The following is a 22,149-nucleotide window of genomic DNA, read 5'->3' as shown; positions in this document are numbered from 1 at the left end:
TCAGTACGATTTTGAATGAAAATGTAAATAATGTATATATAATATCAAATTATCTATGAATTTCAAGCTCACACAAAGTCTTTAATGATTGGCTTCAAGTAGAATAAAATTTAGGCGCCATGCCATGCCATGCACAATGCCTATCATTTCTCTTTCACACATTAATTTCATTTTGTGTCTCAGCTAATTGCTCACTTTGATTTTAGCCTCTACTACAGAGTTGCAAATGGGAAAAAAATGACACAAGCAAATTTGATGATTAAATATCCTTTTGTTTACAGTTTTCCAAGGCATACAAGCCACAATTACGTTTGCATATGAATCTGCATGAAGTAATTTGTTTATAAAAAAATATCAAATTTCCACTTTTTGTTGTAAAAGTGTTACATATAAAGAAAAGAAAAAAGAACAATACTTGAACAAAACACAGACTTTTATAAAATTACACTACACAAAAAGGCTTTGGCAAAATGACAAAAGTGATATACTCATGTAAATATGTTGTCAGATTTGATATTCCATCAAGTGCATGTGCTTGCACAAATGTGGTTTTATCAAAAAGTTCAATACTTGTGAAATTTCTAATAACGGCATTTGTCATAGCAATGGGGGTTATTTACTAAAGGCAAATCCACTCTTTACTACAAGTGTACTGGAAGTGCAGTCACTGTAGATCTGAGGGAAAGATCTGAAATTGAGGGGAAGCTCTGCTGATTTTATCATCCAATCGTGTGCAAGCTAAAGTTCTGTTTTTTATTTTCCTAGCATGTCCCCTTCAGATCTACAGCGACTGCACTTCCAAGTGCACTTGTAGTGCAAAGTGGAATTGCCTTTAGTAAATGAAGTAACAGTAAATAACCCCCAATGTATTTTAGAATTAAAATAAATATTGCAAATGTTTCAGTAGTAACAAACCAATTTTGAGGTTGATATATTCAAATCTCTGGAGGCAGTGAACTGTTGTATGTCTCTGGATGGAAGCAAATACTTTGGGAAGTACTAGATAAACTGTAGGCAAAATAAGCTACAGCTGACCCAAGCATTAGTCCAGTCATGTACGACACAGTCATAGTGTTTCCTGCAGAATAAAAGAGAAAATAAATAACTAAAAGCAAACAAACCATGCACACAATGCAGCTGCACAATAAAAAGAGTCCAAAGTTCATCTTCGTATTGCCAAAACATTCTGCTTTAGTATTGGATAGTCAAACAGGTTAAAGTGGTAGTAAACTCTCCTCTGTGATTTTTACCTACAGGTAAGCTTATAATAAAGTTTACCTGTAGGTAAAATTAATATCTCCTAAACGTGCACTGTTTAGGAGATATTCCGATGAGCAGCAGCCGGTGATGTCACCGGTGCACATACTCTGAAGCAACAACATACCCATGCCGTTGCTTCAGAGCTGTGTACCATGGCCGAGACTCCTGCGTGCAGACACATTCTGTGGTAGTGACGTCATCAAGGCATGGCCAATTGAGTGGCTGCAGTCCGTGAACCTGAAAGTAAGACTTTAAAGTTTACTACCGCTTTAATCAAACAAAAGCAACATTATTTTGTTGAATAAGTATTCATATTTCTAAGTCAAGACTTGTTAGAACCACCTTGTTGGCTGCAAATTCTCTTGCTTATGGGCAAGGTGTCATCGAACTCTGGAGAGGTTTTAAACAATATCTGAATCTTGCAATTTAGGGCATGTGCAAAAGTAATTAAAATATGTTTTTGAAAATTGCAGAAGGCATGGGATTTGCTGCTGAGTGCACAGCTCACTCAGTGTGTGGACTAATTCCTCTAGGTCCATAATGTTGGGTAAGCAGGTTAGAAGTTCATGTAGCACTGAACATGGAGGGGGGTGGTCAGCAGTTAGCTTTATCAGGAATGTAGAGGTCTTTAAAGGAGGACATGGAAATAACAGACACACACACACAAACTTTCATAATGAGAGATTTGTGGAAAAATGTGTTTGCTGTAACTCTTGCAATACCCTATACAGCAGCACCAAAGACAATGGGGGGGGGGGGGGGCAGGAATGGAAGCTAATCAACTGAGATGCATGCAAATGTGCTGACAAAGAAGAAACTGGGGAGAAGAAGAGAACAGAGTAAGCAGAGCCTCCTCAGCCTGCTGCTGCTCCTTCACAGTCCAATCAGCAGTAGCCATGAATTTCAATGTTTGCTTGGGGTTTAGTGTTAAATCTGTTACTACGAATTTTACCTTTTTTTTTTTTTGAATGAACCCTTTCAGGTTTATAACACAATGTGCTAGTATGCACTGCAGGCTACCACATTATGACAGATTCAGCTTTTTTTTTCGAAAACTGACAATTTTTATTAATTTTCAGAAATTTCCAACAGAAAATATAAGAAAACGCACACTGTTGTATATAGAATATATCTGACAAGTTATCAATATAGTCAGTGATAAAGCTTGGTCAGGACATGCAAATTATATATCCATAGACAGTCTGTGATATCATCAGGTTGGTTGTATAGGATTTGGAATTGCTGTAGCACAACAGAGTTCAACCTGCAGAAGTACTTGTGGGCGTGTGGAGGAGATAAAGGGCATAGTGAGAAGGTTAGAAAAGGTCAGAAAAGCGAAAGGGAGAGGAGATAACCAGATGGAAGTGGGGAAGGACAACCAACCGCTCCAGTTTTAGCTATTAAATGGTGCCCTCCAGCACTTAGTTGTCACTGCTTCCTATGCTTCCATCTTTACCCAATATTTCTTCCACGTTCATACTCTCCAGCTGTTTGAATGGCCGGCCGCAATTATGTCACTCCCACGCAAGTGCACAGGATGCTATGCATTTAGGGCACCCTTAGTGTGGATGCTACTGCGCATGCACCGGTGATGTCATCAGCCGTAGATTACATTATTATCTTCTAAACAGTGCAAGTTTAGAAGATACAGTACCTAAAGGTAAGCCTTAGTTTACCTGTGGGTACAACTTTATAATAAGAGTTTACTACCATTTTAAGAATATGTTATCTATATAAAATTTGGGTTACATCTACATTTTTTATTTCAATATTTTTTTTTTTAAGTATTTCAAAATATACAGTAGAGTATGACCAGAAACATTTGGACAAAAGCAAAGCATTGTTAATTTCTGAAGCTGTCATCAACAGCATAAGTCCATTGTTCACTATTGGTTTACATCTGCGTTTTCAATAAAACAGCATCCAAGCTTCCATAGGTTAAATGAAACCAATTCATACCTGCTAGCTCTCTTTGTTCTGGCACTACTTGTCCTGATGCCAGTATCATAGGTACACTGCCAAAATACCCATTGGTGATTCCCATAAGCAGGGAAAAAATGCATGGCCAAGCAGGGTGACTAAAGGTTGGCTTCCCACTTGGATACACACACATTATGAAAAGTGGAATAAATACAGCACGAGTGCTAGAACATATGAGGAGATTAACACCGCTCCAGTTGTATGGCACAGCTGCCAGTATCTAAAAAGAACAAAACAAAGGGAGAGTTATTGAATCTATAGCATTTATTCCTTTGTGTACATATGGGTAGTGATGAATAGTATCTATACTGGTAAATACTGTAATTGTACTGTAAAACAATAAAAACTAAACTAACATATTCTGTTACTATTGTACCATACTAATGAAAGTACTTTTAAAAATATTCAATTTAGATATAAAATATAATTATCTTAAACTGATATAAAATATAATTATCTTAAACTATGCTGTTAGAGATAAGACTTTACACAATCTCCAGCTTATCATATAAATAAACAGTATACACACTGAGTTATACTGATAGGATCACCAATTAAAAGAGTTAATAAAATTGAATATCTGATTTAATCTTCAACATGCATAGTCAAAATATTGTTACCATTTACAATTTCTGCTTTTTTATGCTGTTTGTTGTAGTATATATCCTGAACTTTTCTTTTTATTACAATCACCTTGTCCTTGACATTGACAGGAATGTATGTTTCAGAATGGGCATGCATATAAGCTTTTAGTACAATATGATTTTATATACAGTTGTGCTCATAAGTTTACATACCCTGGCAGAATTTATGATTTCTTGGCCATTTTTCAGAGAATATGAATGATAACACAAAAACATTTCTTTCACTCATGGTTAGTGATTGGCTGAAGCCATTTATTATCAATCAACTGTGTTTACTCTTTTTAAATCATAATCACAACAGAAACTACCCAAATGACCCTGATCAAAAGTTTACATACCCCAATTCCTAATACTGTGTATTGCCCCCTTTAACACCAATGACAGCTTTAAGGTATTTGTGGATGAGGCTCTTTATCTTCTCAGATGGTAAAGCTGCCCATTCCTCTTGGCAAAAAGCCTCCAGTTCCTGTAAATTCTTAGGCTGTCTTGCATGAACTGCACGTTTGAGATCTCCCCAGAGTGGCTCAATGATATTGAGGTCAGGAGACTGAGATGGCCACTCCAGAACCTTCACTTTATTCTGCTGTAGCCAATGACAGGTCGACTTGGCCTTGTGTTTTGGATCATTGTCATGTTGGAATGTCCAAGTACACCCCAAGCGCAGCTAAATGGCTGATGAATGCAAATGTTCCTCCAGTATTTACTCTTTTTAAATCATAATTACAACAGAAACTACCCAAATGACCCTGATTAACATTTTACATACCCCGGTGATTTTGGCCTAATAACATGCACACAAATTGATACAAAGGGGTTTGAATGGCTATTAAAGGTAACCATCCTCACTTGTGATCTGTTTGCCTGTAATTACTGTGTGTGCATAAAAGGTCAAAAGCCTTGTACACACGATCGGATTTTCTGCAGACAAAACCTCAGACTTTTGTCCGAGGGCGTGTGCCTGGATTTTGTCTTGCATTCAAATGGCAAGGAATTGTCGGCCAACAAACACGAACGTAGTGACGTACTATGTGGTTTTTCAGCTCTTTAGCGCCACTCTTTGGGCTCCTTCTGTGAGTAGAAGTTTGGTGAGTGTTGATTCGAGCTTTTCATTTCGTGCTTTTTAGTTCGTTTCTGAACGGCCGTTCATCAACCTGGCATGTTGCGGAATCGGAGGAGATAACGTGTTATTTATTATTGGCCTTGGAGTTATTGCTTTGACCCAAGTCCAGTCCAGGAACAGGAGGAGGAGGATTTCTTGGACCAAAAATTGGTTGCTTTATTATTGGGGCCAATTATGTCATATACCTTTGCTGCAGGAGCTCCAGGAGAATAATCCGGATGATTTTCGGAATTATTTCCGGTTGACGGACCCCTGCTTTCACCAACTCTTGGCATTGCTGACCCCCTATATTAAGAAGCAGGACACGTGCATGAGGCTTTTATTTTATTTTTTGGTTGAATAATAATGATTTGATTTGTTATATTTTCTTTATTTTTGGATGCATAGAATGCACTTTTTGGTTAGGTTCTATTGGCAGATAGCATGTCTAATTTGATTTGTTTTCTTTTTTTAATGCACAATAAAAAAATTGTGGAGAATAATACTTGGCTATGTGTTTTACTTCAAATGACAGTTTGGGAGTAAGCAGTTACATTTAAAAAAATACAATGTAAAATTGACAAGGGACACCAACATAGTTGTATCTTTGATCTTAAAAACTACAGGAAAATGGTGTTGTGGTAACGTGCCCAAAAAAAAAAAGCATAATAATATTATTCTTGATATCACTAGAAAAAAAAGCCTTTGAAAATTTGTTTGCAATAACTCAATCAGCAGCAAAGAAGCTTCATTATTATCCATTAAAGAAGAAGAGAGTGTGCGCTGCATTTTGAGATTTCATAATTTGCCACGTCACGAATGTTAATTCTCCATTATGATCGCTAGTTTACAAGACCAACCACTTCTGGCTCGTCCTTGCTTCCGAGAATGCGTGTTTGTACTTTGGACTTTTGTCCAACGGACTTGTGTACACACGCTTGGAAAATCCGACAACAGACATTTGTCCGTGGAAAATTTTAAAGCCTGCCATCCATTTGTCCTCGGAACATCCGACAACAATTGTCCGATGGAGCATACAAACGGTTGGATTTTCCACCCACAACCTGTCATCACACATTTCCTGTTGGAAAATCCGATTGTGTGTACGTAGCTAAAGAGTTTCTGGACTCCTGACAGATCCTTGCATCTTTCATCCAGTGCTGCACTTACGTTTCTGGATTCTGAGTCATGGGGAAAGCAAAATAATTGTCAAAGATCTGTGGGAAAAGGTAGTTGAACTGTATAAAACAGGAAAGGGATATAAAAAGATATCCAAGGAATTGAGAATACCAATCAGCAGTGTTCAAACCAAACCACGGGCAGGTAGACCAACTAAAACTTCAGCCACAACTGCCAAGAAAATTGTTCGGGATGCAAAGAAAAACCCACAAATAACTTCAGGTGAAATACAGGACTCTCTGAAAACATGTGGTGTGGCTGTTTCAAGATGCACAATAAGGAGGCACTTGAAGAAAGATGGGCTGCATGATCGAGTCGCCAGAAGAAAGCCATTGCTACGCAAATGCCACAAAGTATCCTGCTTACAATACATCAAACAGCACAGAGACAAGCCTCAAACCTTCTGACACAAAGTCATTTGGAGTGATGAGACCAAAGTTGAAGTTTTTGGTCACATCCATAAACACTACATTTGGAGAGGAGTCAACAAGGCCTATGATGAAAGGTACACTATTCCTATTGTGAAACACAAAGGTCGATCGCTAATGTTTTGGGGATGTGTGAGCTACAAAGGCACTGAAAATTTGGTCAGAATTGATAGCAAGATGAATGCAGTATGTTATCAAAAATACTGGAGGAACATTTGCATTCATCAGCCAGGAAGCTGCGATTGGGGCATACTTGGATATTCCAACATGACAATGATCCAAAACACAAGGCCAAGTCGACCTGTCATTGGCTACAGCAGAATAAAGTGAAGGTTCTTGAGTGGCCATCTCAGTCTCCTGACCTCAATATCATTGAGCCACTCTGGGGAGATCTCAAACATGCAGTTCATGCAAGACAGCCCAAGAATTTACAGGAACTGGAGGCTTTTTGCCAAGAGGAATGGACAGCTTTACCATCTGAGAAGATAAAGAGCCTCATCCACAAATGCCACAAAAGACTTAAAGCTGTCATTGATGTTAAAGGGGGCAATACACAGTATCACAGTATTAAGAATTGGGGTACGTAAACTTTTGATCGGGGTCATTTGGGTAGTTTCTGTTGTGATGAAATTATGATTTAAAAAGAGTAAACACAGTTGATTGAAAATAAATGGCTTCAGCCAAAGACTAACCATGAGTGAAAGAAAAGTTTTTGTGTTATTCAAATTCTCTGAAAAATGACCAAGAAATCATAAATTCTGCCAGGGTATGTAAACTTCACAAGTGTACCATTTGAATTATGAATACTTTTATATTTTCAGTTTTGTTTACTCTATGATCTATTTTATTGTATTTGATGTTACCCATTCGGTAACTTATTACAACTAACTATTTTGATTATTTAACTTTTAGGGCTTGCTCACAGTGGAACGCAGCGCAAGAAACCAGCTTCCGCGTTTCCCAAACCGTGTCCAAAATGCACTGGGTGTGCAATCTGCTGCGGGTGTCAATATAATCCTAATGACACCCCAAACGCAGTGCATTTGCCTGCACCAGATCGCACGGTACCCTGCAGTACCATGCAATCCACTGCAGTGCATTTTTGAAAAGTGGTACATTCACTACTTTTGGAGCAATCCAGTGCGATTTCAGCTGAAAATTGAACTGCACTGAATTGCATGGAAATTACACAGGAAAGCAGACCGCATTCTTGTGTGATTCAGGTGTAAATTGGCCCTTATCATTTAACAGTGTACTTTGGCTTTTAATATTCCATAAATGCACTCTATTGAATCATTGTATGTATGTTTCCAGAAGAGCCACTAAACTAAGAAAGGCATTGCAAAATTGTCAAAGAGCAATTCTAGGCATTTTCAACAAATGAAAGTATTTAGTAAGCTACTAAAGCAGCCCATAGATTAGTCATTTTTTTGTCGTTCAACCAGCGGGCTGAGCAGAAAAAAATTACCCAATTCCCCCATCTACACATTTGAGGTAGATGGGAGAATCCTCCCCTCTAAGTCATTGTATTCTGACAGCGGGGAGACTTCCTCACCATCAGAATACGCTGCAGGCTATAGCTGGTGGGTGGCACTAATCTAGTGGAAATTTTTTAACGGGATGGTTGTACCCTGCTCATAAATGGATCAAAATTTGGCAAATTCCTGTCTATTGCTGGACCCTGAAAGAGCTGAAGCCCATATCTCATAATGACAAAAGAAACTATCATGTTTCCTGGACTTGTATTTTTCATTCTCATATTGTCTGCCGAATATACTCATGTTTTTGTATACCGTATTTATCGGTGTATAACACGCACCCCAATTTAAGGGGGAAGTTTCAGGAAAAAAACGTTTTTTTCAAATAAACCACTTTGAAGCAAAATAATGGTCAGTGCCAATCAATGCAGCCTGATTAGTGCCCATCTGCAACCTCAATGCAGCCAAATGCCCATCTGCAGCCTCAGTGCAGCCTCTGTGCCCATCTGCAGCCTGATCTGTGCCCATCCAATGCAGCCTGATGCCAATCTGCAGCCTCAATGCAGCCTCTGTGCCCATCTGCAGCCTGATCTGCACCCATCCAATGCAGCCTGATGCCTCTATGCAGCCTCTGTGCTCATCTGCAGCCTGATCTGCACCCATCCAATGCAGCCTGGTGCCTCTATGCAGCCTCTATGCCCATCTGCAGCCTGATCTGCACCCATCCAATGCAGCCTGATGCCTATTCACAGCCTCACCATCTTTCATGCAGTGCAGGAATTTAGGAGGGGGACGAGCGCCGCCGGAATCACTGAGCCGTCATCTTGTGTTTACAGTACTCGGCTCTCACACACACGTTCCGCCTCTGCCATCGCCATTGGACCAGCTCCTGTGATTGACAGAACACTGGTCCAATTCCAGAGACGGGACGTGTGTGTGACGTCAGAGCCGAGTAAACAAGACATGACGGCTCGGTGATTCCGGCGGCGATCGTGAACAATGACGGCTCTGTGATTTCGGCAGCTATCTTGAACAATGACAGCTCAGTGATTCCGGCGGCAATCGTGAACAAACAATGACGGCTCGGTGATTGCGGCGGCGCTCGTCCCCCTCCTTCTCCGAGGTACGCTATCGGTGTATAACACGCACTCCTGATTTTCCCCCTATTTTCAGGGGGAAAAAGTGCTTGTTATACGCCGATAAATACGGTAATTATCACTACTTTGCTGTCACTGTTTGTGAACTGCGTTCAGCCTTGACACCAGTGATGCTAACTTAGATTAGATGTCAAAAACCTTGTACTTCAAGTAGAACTATAGGCAATTTTTTTTTTTCATTTTGGATAGAGTTATGCCCAGTAGACAAGATCAGACTTTCCGACAACAAAACCGTGGAATTTAGTTCGAAGGTTGTTGGCTCCAACTTGTCTTGTATTCACACGGTCACACAAATGTTGGCCAACAATTACGAACGTGGGAACGTGGTGACGTATGAGACCTATGACGAGCTGAGAAAAAGGAAGTGCTAAAGCCAGCACCTTCTGCTTGATTCCGAGCATGCGTGAACTTTTGTGCATTGGACTTGTGTACACACGATCGGAAATTCCGACAACAAAGTTTTGTTGGCAGAAAATTTGAGAACCTGCTAGCCAACATTTGTTGGCAGAAAGTCCGACAACAAAAGTTCGGTGGAGCATACACATGGTCAGACTTTCAGCCAACAAGCTCACATCCAACATTTGTTATTGGAAAATCCGATCGTGTGCACGGGGCATAAGGGAGGGTTATAACCCTTTTTTTGACATCTGTGTCCCATTTAAGTGATTTACCTTCACTTCCTGTCCCATACCCCAAAACAGAAAATGAAAGAATATCCCTGCAAACTAAGGGAATTCTTTGGGCCCCCCTAGGTCAACAAAACTGGGGTCCCCACTGCAAGATTTCCCCTCTATTACTTTTCTAGGGACAGTCCACAATTGGGAATTTTCTTTTACTTTCATTTTCAATGATAATGGTACCTTCACTGTCTGTCTCATACCCCAAAACAGGAAATGAGAGAAAATCCCTGCAAACGAAGGGAATTCTTTGGGCCCCTAGATCAACAAAACTGGGGTCCCCACTGCAAGATTTCCCCTCTATTACTTTTCTGGGGACAGCCCACAATTGGGAATTTTCTTTTACTTTCATTTTCAATGATAACGGTAAACAGGACAAATAGAGAGAGTGAATCTCCCTAACGAGGGCACAGACAGCAATAAAGATAGACATATGTTCAAATCCATCTCCACTCTATCCAAAACAGGAAAAAAAATTGTGTTTAGTTATACTTTCAGTGCTTCTAATTTGCATACCATCTCCACAATACAATTGCACTAAAATATTGGTAAATGGAAGTTAAACACTGCAAAGAAGGATCAACTTTGTCATAGAGTATGTGAAGAGGAAGAGATGCCACAAAAATAGGCAAGAATGATTTTTGGCCATTTAACCACTTGCTTCCCCTCCCATAGTCAAATGACGTCCACAGGAGGGCTCTCCCATCCTGGGCGGGCGTCATATGACGTCCTCAGCTTCCCGGTCGTCTAGAGGGCACACGCGCGCCATGTCGCTCGGGAGCCGATACGCATTCCCGCGATTGCCGGTAACAGAGCAGGGACGTGGATCTGTGTGTGTTAGCACACAGATCCACGTCCTGTCAGGGGAGAGGAGACCAATTGTGTGTTCCCAGTACAGAGGAACACTGATCGGTCTCCTCCCCTTGTGAGTCCCCTTCCCCTACAGTTAGAATCACTCCCTAGGTAACACATTTAACCCCTTGATCATCCCCTATTGTTTACCCCTTCCCTGCCAGTGACATTTTTACAGTAATCAGTGCATTTTTATAGCACTGATTGCTGTATAAATGTGAATGGTCCCAAAATAATGTCAAAAGTGTCCGATATGTCTGCCGCAATGTCACAGTCATGATAAAAAACGCAGATCGCCGCCATTACTAGTAAATAAATAAATACATAAAAATGCCATAAATCTATTTTTTTTTACCAAAAATATGTCGAAGAATACATATCGGCCTAAACTGAGGAAAAATTTTTTTTTTTTTTTTTTAATTGGGATAATTATTATAGCAAAAAGTAAAAAATTTTGTGTTTTTTTAAAACTTGTTACTCTTCTTTTGTTTATAGCGCAAGAAATAAAAAATGCAGAGGTGATCTAATACCACCAAAAGAAAGCTCTATTTGTGGGGGAAAAAATTATACATTTTGGGTACAGTGTTGCATGACCGCGTGATTGTCATTCAAATTGCGACAGCGCTGAAAACTAAAAATTGGCCTGGGCAGGAAGGGGGTGAAAATGCCCTGTATTGAAGTGGTTTAAACTAAAAGGTGGGAACACAGTATATACCAATTACCAGTCTATAGCTGTGTTAGGGATAATATACAAGTGTATGCACAGAAAATGAGTAGCTATTGAATTGATTTAGCAAGAACAAAGGGACAGTTTAAGCATGATAATTGCATTATATAATTATATAATATGGAACACCAATTTGGGGGACTGGTGAACATTTGACCTCGATGACACCCTTGTTGCCCTAAACAGCATGAGTTTATTGTAACACACCTTTTCACTTACATTTGCTAAAAACAAGGGGTTGTAGGAAATAATTTGTAAAAAAAAAATTAAGTACTTTATTAGCTAAACAGGAGGACTGCTGCTATGTGAAAATCATATGGACTTACTCAAAAAAAAAAAAAACTAAATATAAAAACAAAAAAATATATATGTTATCATCAGAAATAATTATCAGCTCCCTTTAACAAATGAGAACAATACTTTTCACAGTTTTGTATTTTTCCTGGATCAACTTTCTTTACAGCTCTCTGAACAAGGGTGATGGGTATATGGGTGGTTATAGATCGCCCAGCAACCGTCATTGCCTGTGGGTTTCAACATACATTATTTGTTCAGGGGAAATAGAAAAGGACAAATAAAAAATGATGTATCTATGAACTGTCATCAACAGTTGAGAACATTAGAAGCCAGTGTCTTGGGGGCTCAGACATGGTGTTTGATTAGGAAGAACTCTGAAGATTTCTGAAAGAAATGCAGGATGAAGAAAAAGGTGAAGATCAAAAGGGATGGATTAATGATATGTAAGAGAATGTAACAAAGCTTGTAGACAGAAGACTGAGACTGAAAGCAGTGGGCAGAGAGGAATTAACTAATTGCAGGAGACCAGGGTTCTTCAATAACTCTACAACCCCCACAAATAGGGAAGTGAGAGGGGAAAGAGGGATTAGTTATGTATGTATGCCATACTCATTTCTGCTCATCTTATTTTACCTCCTTTGTTATCTCATGGTTTCTACTATCTGCTGTTTCATCCTTTAGATCCTCCCACTTCTTTGATTTGACATAAAACTGTACTTGTCTTATTTCTGCCATCGTAGTCTGGTTTTTACTTAAAATAACATTTACTGTTGCTAACAATCTGCCACCTTGAACTCCACAATCCTTTTGAAGGATAATGTTTCATTAATTTAAACCTCAAAGTCACTTCTTAACCACTTTAAGACCGTGCCTATTTTTCAAACTTGTTATTTACAAGTTAAAATCATTTTTTTTTTTTGCTAGAAAATTACTTAGAACTCCCAAACATTACATATATATTTTTTTCTAACACCCTAGAGAATAAAATGCCAGTCGTTACTGACATATAATCACACACATAGGTTGGACTTGATAGATTTGTGTCTTTTTTCAACCTCACCTACTATGTAACTATGTATATATTGTTAGTTAGGTTGGTTGTTTTGATTTCCATGCATTCTCATGTTTATTGCTTGCTGATGTGTGATTATCTTCCATTCACTTTAAATAATTCTCACTTTAAAGATATATACATATGGTCTGGTCCCAGTTTCTTGGTGCAGCAACATATATCTGGTCATCCCAGCTGCTGACTCCTGACAGCTCAGTACTGAGCACTCCCGTGTTAATTTATGACTGAAGGGATCAGGAAACAAGATTGACATGTTTACATCTCCTCTGTGAATAAACATGGAAGCGATCAGTGCTGGGCAGTAGGGGAGAAGGAGATTGAGTATCCTATCAACTGTCCTCAAACTTTTTCTCTATCTCAAAAGCGAAACATCCGATCTGTTTAGACCCTCTAATATTTCCCCAAAGACCCCGGTAACAGTACTGGTTAAAACAATAAATAAATAAGTAAACACCCCTCACAAGTATTACACATGCACATGTGCCTGTGCACTACACCCATTGTGGTAATGCATTTCAAGTGGGTTGTATACTGGTGCCGGAACACACAAACTAAGGGCCCATTCACAACTATGAACACACGATTATAATGCACATAACCTGTGCGCTGGGGTGCAATGTGCACATGCACTGCAGTGCATTGTTACAACACTTTGCAGTGCTCGTTTTCCTTCTCTTCTTTTAGCTTTTGTTTAAATTCTCATTTATTCAACTCTATGCCCAGCAGCACACTGTTATTGCGCTCTGTGATGCATTGCGTTGCCATAAAATATATGCATGCGTCATGTTATCGCAACACACACCAATGCAGCACACGCACAGCACTGTGGATCTAGTGTTGTTATAACAGGGTGTAAAGACAATTTCCAGATTTTAAGCATACATCACTTATTTATAGTTTTAACATTGCCTTAGATTTTCACCATTTTGCAAAACTGAAAATGTACAAATATTTGTTATTTATTAACTCAATACAGTTGTATTTCTTTATCGTACATCATGGGACACAGGGCCTTAAGTAATTACTTAATGGGTTATGGGCCTCCTTCAGGTGATGGACACTGGTATACCCAATACAGAAAGTTCACTCCCTATATAACCCCTCCTCCTTCCAGGAGCACATCAGTTTTTTTGCCAGTGTCTAAGGTGTTGGTCACGAGTGAAGATGTGCTCTGAGGAGCTCCAGGAGGGATCCATGCTGGATTTAAAAAACCTCCACAACTGGATCCATCCAAGCTACTGAGGCCACAGGATGGTACCTGGGCCTTGCATAGAGGAACAAGGTTTTTCCTGTAAGCCTCTCTTTTGAGGGCTGGACCCCAGGACCCAGGACTCTTTTTGGTCATGCTACATTTCCTAAAGTTGCTCCTGAGGGGTGCTATACAGGTCCAAAGGAGTGGAACCCCTATTAAGGAACCCGGGCTTTGAAGGTTTACTAACGCTGCCTGCCATGATGGGTGAAATTTGGATCTGTCTGTTTTCAGCAGTATCCTGCAGCGAGGAAAAGGTAAGGGAAAAAGCTTAGGAACTGTAAAAAGTCCACCTATGCCTTTTTCCTCCATATGAAAAACATTGTAATGCCTTAAAATGTCAGCAGCTCTGTGTCCAGCTTTAAACAGCATGTGTGTGTCCCAGCAGCAGGAGGGGGTTCTTAATTGTTCTTAATTGTCCTCTCCCCCCTGGGGTAACTAAGGGGCTGGGGGTACAGCAGATTGTTATCTATAATGGCTAATGGCTCCTGTGTAAAACACGAATTGCCTCATACTGCTGAGAAAACACTACCCCCCCTCCTCGGAGGGGTGCGGTGGCGGCTTCCTATGGCTATTACTTTAAAGACTCACATTTTGTTGTCAGACTGCCGTTTAATAAGCCTTGTTGCACCCCAGCCTGTATATTTCAAAGACTGCTTGCATACAGAAAGCATAGAGATTCTGAAGCGCCAGCGGCGATCACAGACCCTCCTCTTCATCGGGTCTGCATTGCAGACCTGAATGCCGTGCCGCCCGTGCGCGCACGGACTAAGGTTCATTAAAAAACAACAAGGAGGAGGGCAGGTACTGGAAGGGGCGTGGCTTAAGGCAGGCAGCGCCGTATGCAGGAATCAGCTTCAACGTGGCACATGGCGCACAGCTGAGGATGCCTATCAGGTTTACACCTGCAGTGTGTTATAAACATACGCCCTCATTGTCAAAAAATCTCTTAAGAGCAACTGAAGAGAAGAAGTCTGTCACACGGGACACAGGAGCGCTGGGGCATGTAAGGGATTATACAGGCATTTCCAGTACAGGAAATACATTGTTACTCAGCATCAAGCTGATCTTTATGGTGAAATTGTTTTTTTAGACTATTGCTCAGCAAGTAGTACATTTTTACTAGAGTGCCTCTGCTTTTGTGCTTAGCACTATGGCTTCTAGAGTTACCACAAAGGTACCACAAATTCCACCCCCAGGCGCTGGGAACTCCAGTCATGCCTCCACACTGTCATCCTCTCTGGAGATACCAGTTATGGCAAGCCAGGGTGAGTCATTGGAACCAATTGGTGGTGCAACTACTTTTCACACTTCAGCCCCTGTATACGTGACTGAAGATGCATTTTCCTCTGCCCTGCTGGGCCTAGAAGGAAGATTAGCGGCTTTAATCGCATCCTCCATCCAAACGGATAGGAACCGTGCCAGATCTCCCTCCCCACCTCAAACCCTCTACCAAGGGAACAGTGGGCACAGGATGAGGTATTACCCTCAGGCGATCACGTAGAAAAACAAGGCGATTATTCCTCTGCAGAGGAAACAGTTGATGAACCTTTTTCACTCTCGCAATCTGAGAGATTGCTGGTACAAACTCTTACGGAGATGGTTCGTTCCACTTTCATGCTACCCCTAACAGAGTCAGCTGAAAGTTTGGTTTCTTCCTTGGGTTCTTTGAAACCCTTACAGCCTTTTCATGTGTTTCCGGTCCATGCATTACTAGAAAAGCTTATGCTGAATGGGATCACCCAGATAAGTATTTTTCTCCCTCCAAAGAGATTCTCAGTGCTCTATCCCATGGAGGAGAAATTCACCAAAGAATGGAAAGTACCAGTAGTTGACGCTGCGATTTCCAGTATGAACAAAAGTTTAACTTGTCTAGTAGACAATGCACAAATGCTTAAAGATCCAACAGATAAGAAGTTGTAATTCCTGTTAAAATCCTCTTTTTCCTTGGCAGGTGCAGTTGCTCAGCCTGCAGTTTCAGCACTAGGCATCTGTCAGTCCCTAAGGGACCAGTTTAGACAGGCCCTTAAAGAGGTCCCTGCACACAGGCTCACGATTTGGCCGAACTATCAAGGGCGCTATGTTTTGTCTTAGACGCCATGAAGGACTCTATTCACCAGGTGTCCCGCCTTGCGCTTGTGCTGGTCCAGGATATATATATATTTTTTTTTTTGGTCAGCCGAAGCACCTTGCAAAAGGCTTCTGACTAGTTTCCCTTTTCATAGGGATCGACTATTTGGGGAGGATTTGGTCAAACATCCAAATGATTTCTAGTGAGAAAGGTACTCTTTTGCCCAAAAAGAAAGTATAAACGTCCTTCATTTAAACTCACTCCTTCCCTTGCGTCGGGGGCATCCGCCTCTAGGCAGTGGCAACGGCTTCCACTGTCAGACTCTAGAGGAAAGCCTCAGGGTCAGGCTCAGGCACAGAAAATTCACCCCCTGTATACATGACTGAAAATGCGTTTTCCTCTGCCCTACAGGGCCAAGAAGGAAAATTAGCGACTTTAATCGCATCCGCTATCCAAAAGGATAGGAAGCTTGTTAGATCCCCCTTCCCCACCTTAGACCCCTTATCAAGGGAACAGTGGGTAGATGATGAGGGGTTACCCTCAGGTGATAAGGAAGAAAGGTATACCGATTACTCCTCTGCGGAGGAAACAACAGTAGATGATCTTTTTTCAGTCTCGCAATCTAAGAGATTGCTGGTACAATCTCTTACAGAGATGGTTCGTGCCTCTTTCAAGCTACCTCTAGCAGAGTCAGCTGATAGTTCTGTTTCTTCTTTAGGTTCCTTAAAACCTTCACAGCCTTTTCAGGCATTTCCTGTACATGCACAGAACAGCAAGGTTTGGGGTTTTATTCAACAGACCCATTCTAGATCTAAAGAATCTAAATCAGTTCCTGAAGATCTGCTCCTTTCAATGGAGCCAATCAGGTCAGTAGTTTCTATCCTACAAGGATGAGAACTTCTGGCATCTATCGACATCAGGGATGCATATCTGCATGTCCCTACATTTTCCGCTCACCAAAAGGTCTTTGCGGTTCAAAGTAGAACAACAGCATTTCAGTTTGTAGCCTTGCCCTTTGGGCCAGCTACAGCATCTCGAGTGTTCACAAAAGTGCTAGCCCCACCTCTAGCCAGCTTAAGGGCATAACAGTCTTGGTATAACTAGAGGATATATTGCTAATAGACCAATCAATGGCTCGTTTGGAGCATTACAACCAATTACCTGATAAATCTAAGTTGGATTCTCAACCTAGAGAAGTCTTCCTTAATACCGCTAAATAAGCTAGAGTATTTGGGTCTGATCATAGATACAGCCCAGAAAAAAGGTGTTCTTGCCTCAGGCAAAAATTAACTCCATACGAGAGCTGGTACTGATGGTCAGGTCGAAAGGAAATCCCTCAATTCGCCTTTGGATGAGGTTGTTAGGAAAGATGGTGGCTTAATTCGAAGCAGTCCCTATGCCCAGTTCCATTTGAGACTGTTGCAAAACAGTATCCTGTCTGCTTGGAACAAAACGATCCAAGCTTTGGACTTGCCAATACGGCTGTCCCCAAGGGTGTTCCAAAGCCTCAGTTGGTGGTTACTAACCAGAATCTGCTGAAAGGAAAATCCTTCAGACAAATTATCTGGGAAGTAGTAACGACAGATACCAGCCTTTCAGGCTGGGGTGTAGTACTAGAGAAGACGACTGTCCAGGGACAGTGGTCAAGAACCAAAAGAACCTTACATAGTTACATAGTAGGTGAGGTTGAAAAAAGGCGCAAGTCCATCAAGTCCAACCCATGTGTGTGATTATATGTCAGTATTACAATGTATATCCCTGTATGCTGCGGTCGTTCAGGTGCTTATCTAATAGTTTTTTGAAACTATGAATGCCCCCCCCGCTGAGACCATCGCCTGTGGAAGGGAATTCCACATCCTTGTCGCTCTTACAGTAAAGAACCCTCTACGTAGTTTAAGGTTAAACCTCTTTTCTTCTAATTTTAATGAGTGGCCACGAGTCTTGTTAAACTCCCATCTGCGAAAAAGTTTTATCCCTATTGTGGGGTCACCTGTATGGTATTTGTATATTGAAATCATATCCCCTCTCAAGCGTCTCTTCTCCAGACAGAATAAGTTCAGTGCTCGCAACCTTTCCTCATAACTAATATGCTTCAGACCCTTTATTAGCTTTGTTGCCCTTCTTTGTACTCGCTCCATTTCCAGCACATCCTTCCTGAGGACTGGTGCCCAGAACTGGACAGCATACTCTAGGTGCGGCCGGACCAGAGTCTTGTAGAGCGAGAGAACTATTTTATCTCTGATATTGATCCCCTTTTTAATGCATGCCAATATTATGTTTGCTGTGTTAGCAGCAGCTTGGCATTGCATGCCATTGCTGAGCCTATCATCTACTAGGACCCCCAGGTCCTTTTCCATCCTAGATTCCCCCAGAGGTTCTCCCCCCAGTGTATAGATTGCATTCATATTTTTGCCACCCAAATGCATTATTTTACATTTTTCTACATTGAACCTCATTTGCAATGTAGTTGCCCACCCCATTAATTTGTTCACATCTTTTTGCAAGGTTTCCACATCCTGGGGAGAAGTTATTGCCCTGCTTAGCTTACTATCGTCCGCAAATACAGAGATGGAACTGTTTACCCCATCCTCCAGGTCATTTATGAACAAATTAAATGGGATTGGTCCCAGCACAGAACCCTGGGGGACCCCACTAGTCCCTTATCATCCCCTCCAAGAGTTTACATAATATTGATGTTAGGCTAACTGGTCTGTAATTCCCAGGGATGTATTTTGGGCCCTTTTTAAATACTGGTGCTACATTGGCTTTTCTCCAATCAGCTGGTACCATTCCAGTCAGTAGACTATCAGTAAAAATTAGGAACAATGGTCTGGCAATTACTTGGCTGAGTTCCCTAAGTACCCTTGGGTGCAAGCCATCTGGTCCCGGTGATTTATTAATGTGAAGTATCCTAAGTCTAATTTTAATTCTGTCCTCTGTTAACCATGGAGGTGCTTCCTGTGATGTGTCATGAGGATAAACACTGCAGTTTTGGTTACTGAAGCCCCCCGATTCCCTTGTGAAGACTAAGGAGAAGAATAAATTCAATACCGTCACCATCTCCCCATCCTTTGTAACCAGATGTCCTTCCTCATTTTTTATGGGGCCAATATGGTCTGTCCTCCCTTTTTTACTGTTTACATACTTAAAGAATTTCTTGGGATTTTTTTTTGCTTTCCTCCGCTATGTGTCTTTCATGTTCTATCTTAGCCGTCCTTATTGCACCCTCACATTTCTTGTTGCATTCTTTATAAAGTGTGAATGCTGATGATGATCCCTCAACCTTGTATTTTTTGAAGGCCTTCTCCTTTGCTTTTATATGCATTTTTACATTGGGGTTAAGTCATCGAGGACTTTTGTTCGCTCTTTTAAATTTATTACCCAATGGGATGCATTGGCCCTTATTTAATATGCTCTTAAAGCAAACCCATCCCTCCTCCGTGTTCTGTGTTCCTAAGATTCTATCCCAATTTATGCCTTCTAGCAAGGCACAGAGTTTAGGGAAGTTGTCCATCAACACCCTAGAGATTCGGGCAGTGCGTCTGGCTCTGAAGGCCTGGACTTCCAGGTTAAGGGACTGTCCTGTCAGGATCCAATCCAACAATACCACGGCTGTGGCCTATATCAATCACCAAGGGAGCACCAAGAGTCTCACAGCGCAGAGAGAGGTGAACCATATTCTAACTTGGGCAGAAAGGAATGTTCTGTGCCTATCAGCAGTCTTCATTTCGGGAGTAGAGAATTGGCTCCTGGACTACTTAAGTCACCAGCAGTTATTCCCAGGGGAATGGTCTCTTCACCCCGACATTTTTTGGGCTGTTTGCCAAAGATGGGGGACTTCGGACATAGATCTTCTAGCGTCCAGATTCAACATGAAGTTTGTCAACTTTGTGTCCAGGACAAGGGATCCGCTCGCATGTAGAACATATGCGTTGGTGACCCTGTGGGATCAGTTCTCACTGATCTATGCATTTCCCCCTATTCAGTTGCTACCACAACTTCTTCAGAAAGACGGTAATTCTGGTAGCACCAGCATGGCCCAGAAGGTCATGGTATGCAGAAATCATAAAGATGGCAGTGGAGGATCCATGGTTCCTTCCACTAAGGCCAGACCTGCTCTCACAGGGGCCGATATTCCATAATACTTTACGAACGGGAAATTTAACGGCCTGGCTATTGAAACCCACATTCTGAAGAAACGTGGGCTTTCCGGGTCAGCTATTTCTAATTTGAATAATGCAAGGAAGCCAGCTTCCAGAACTATATATTATAGAGTCTGGAGGGCTCATGTTTCCTGGTGTGAATCCAAGGGTTGGCGCCCTCGGAGATAAATCATAGGCAGAATTCCTGCCTTTCTACAATTTGGCGTAGAGATGAAATTGGCCTTGAGTACTATTAAGGGCCAAGTCTCAGCCTTATCGATCTTATTTCAAAGACCGCTGGCTATGCATTCTTTAGTCCGGGGTTTTATGCAAGGGGTGATGCGGATTAATTCACCAGTTAAATCACCTTTGAGCCCTTGGGACTTGAACTTAGTTTTGTCAGTGTTACAAAAACAGCCATTTGAACCGATACAGCATATTCCCTTAGTCCTTCTGACAAGGAAGCTGGTGTTCTTGGTTGCTATATCCTCAGCAAGGAGGGTTTCGGAATTGGCTGCTCTTTCGTGTAAAGAGCCATATTTGATTATTCATGAGGACAGAGTGGTGTTACGCCCTTGTCCAGACTTTTTACCAAAAGTGGTTTCAGGTTTTCACCTGAACCAAGATATTGCCCTGCCTTTGTTTTTTCCAAAATCATGTTCCAGGGAAGAGAAGTCACTACATTATCTTGATGTGGTGAGAGCAGTGAAAATCTATTTAAAGACAACTGCTCAGATTCGTAAGACTGATGTCTTATTTATTCTGCCAGAGGGTCCTAAGAAAGGACAGGCAGCGTGAAATCCACTGTCGCTAAGTGGATTCGGCAAGTTATAAATCAAACTTATAATTTATGGGGTAAAATTCCCCTTTTTCAAGTTAAGATGCACTCTACCAGGGCGTTTAGTGCTTCTTGGGCAGTGCGTCACCAGGCTTCCATAGCTCAGATCTGTAAGGCCACAACTTGGTCTTCAGTACACACATTCACAAAATTTTATCAGATGGATGTAAGGAGGTATGAGGGTATCGCCTTCGGGCGCAGTGTGCTGCAGGCAGCAGTATAAGTCCTCAAGCCTGGGTGTACCCTGTGGGTTATGTCTCCCTCCCCTCAAGTAGCATTGCTATGGGACGTCCCATTAAGTAATTACTTAAGGCTCTGTGTCCCATGATGTACAATAAAGAAAATAGGATTTTTATAACAGCTTACCTGTAAAATCCTTTTCTTGGAGTACATCATGGGACACAGAGGTCCCTCCCCTCTTTGGGATTTAAGTATGTTGTTTTGCTACAAAAACTGATGTGCTCCTGGAAGGAGGAGGGGTTATATAGGGAGTGAACTTCCTGTATTGGGTATACCAGTTTCCATCACCTGAAGGTGGCGCATAACCCATAAAGTAATTACTTAAGGCTCTGTGTCCCATGATGTACTCCAAGAAAAGGCTTTTACAGGTAAGCTGTAAAAAAAAAAAAAAAAAAATCCTATTTTTTTAGATTTATTAAGATCATTGTGTGTCATGTTGTCTTTGTGTGTGCTAATAATAATTTTAGTGTATTTTTATAAAAAATATTATTTTGATAAACATCACGTGATGTAAGTCAGCAGTACCAGCAAAGTTCAATATTAAACATCCTATGGGTCCTGTATATGGTTTGAGGGGTATTTTAAAGGACTTTCAGAGCTGTAGATAAAATGTAATGAAACATAATAGAAAAATGAAAAATGGAAAAAATGGTCTGGCCACCTGAGTTTAAAGTGGAGAGCAGTGCCTGGCATCAAAAGGGTTATTTTTTTCTAAGGTAGTGGCCTGATATAAGTGTGCAGATCAGGTGTTCTTATTCA

At 41.1% G+C, this 22,149-nt stretch overlaps 1 protein-coding gene across 3 annotated transcripts in view; it reads right to left on the bottom strand.

Annotated features, from left to right (window-relative positions):
* Positions 1-251: 251 nt before the first annotated feature.
* The window catches only part of SLC29A4 (solute carrier family 29 member 4), a 123,876-nt gene continuing 101,978 nt past the window's right edge, over positions 252-22,149 (bottom strand). For all 3 annotated transcript variants that reach the window (XM_073633107.1, XM_073633109.1, XM_073633108.1), the window contains 2 exons: positions 3,220-3,460; positions 252-1,078 (listed from right to left, as the gene is read on the bottom strand). In XM_073633107.1, coding sequence (XP_073489208.1) covers positions 936-1,078; positions 3,220-3,460 — 384 coding nt within the window. In that variant the 3' untranslated portion in view covers positions 252-935. The remainder of the gene's footprint in view (positions 1,079-3,219; positions 3,461-22,149) is intronic.

The sequence above is a fragment of the Aquarana catesbeiana genome, linkage group LG06 (assembly GCF_042186555.1).
Source record: "Aquarana catesbeiana isolate 2022-GZ linkage group LG06, ASM4218655v1, whole genome shotgun sequence".
NCBI classification, from domain to species: domain Eukaryota; kingdom Metazoa; phylum Chordata; class Amphibia; order Anura; family Ranidae; genus Aquarana; species Aquarana catesbeiana.
This window is presented reverse-complemented; position numbering and strand designations above follow the sequence as displayed.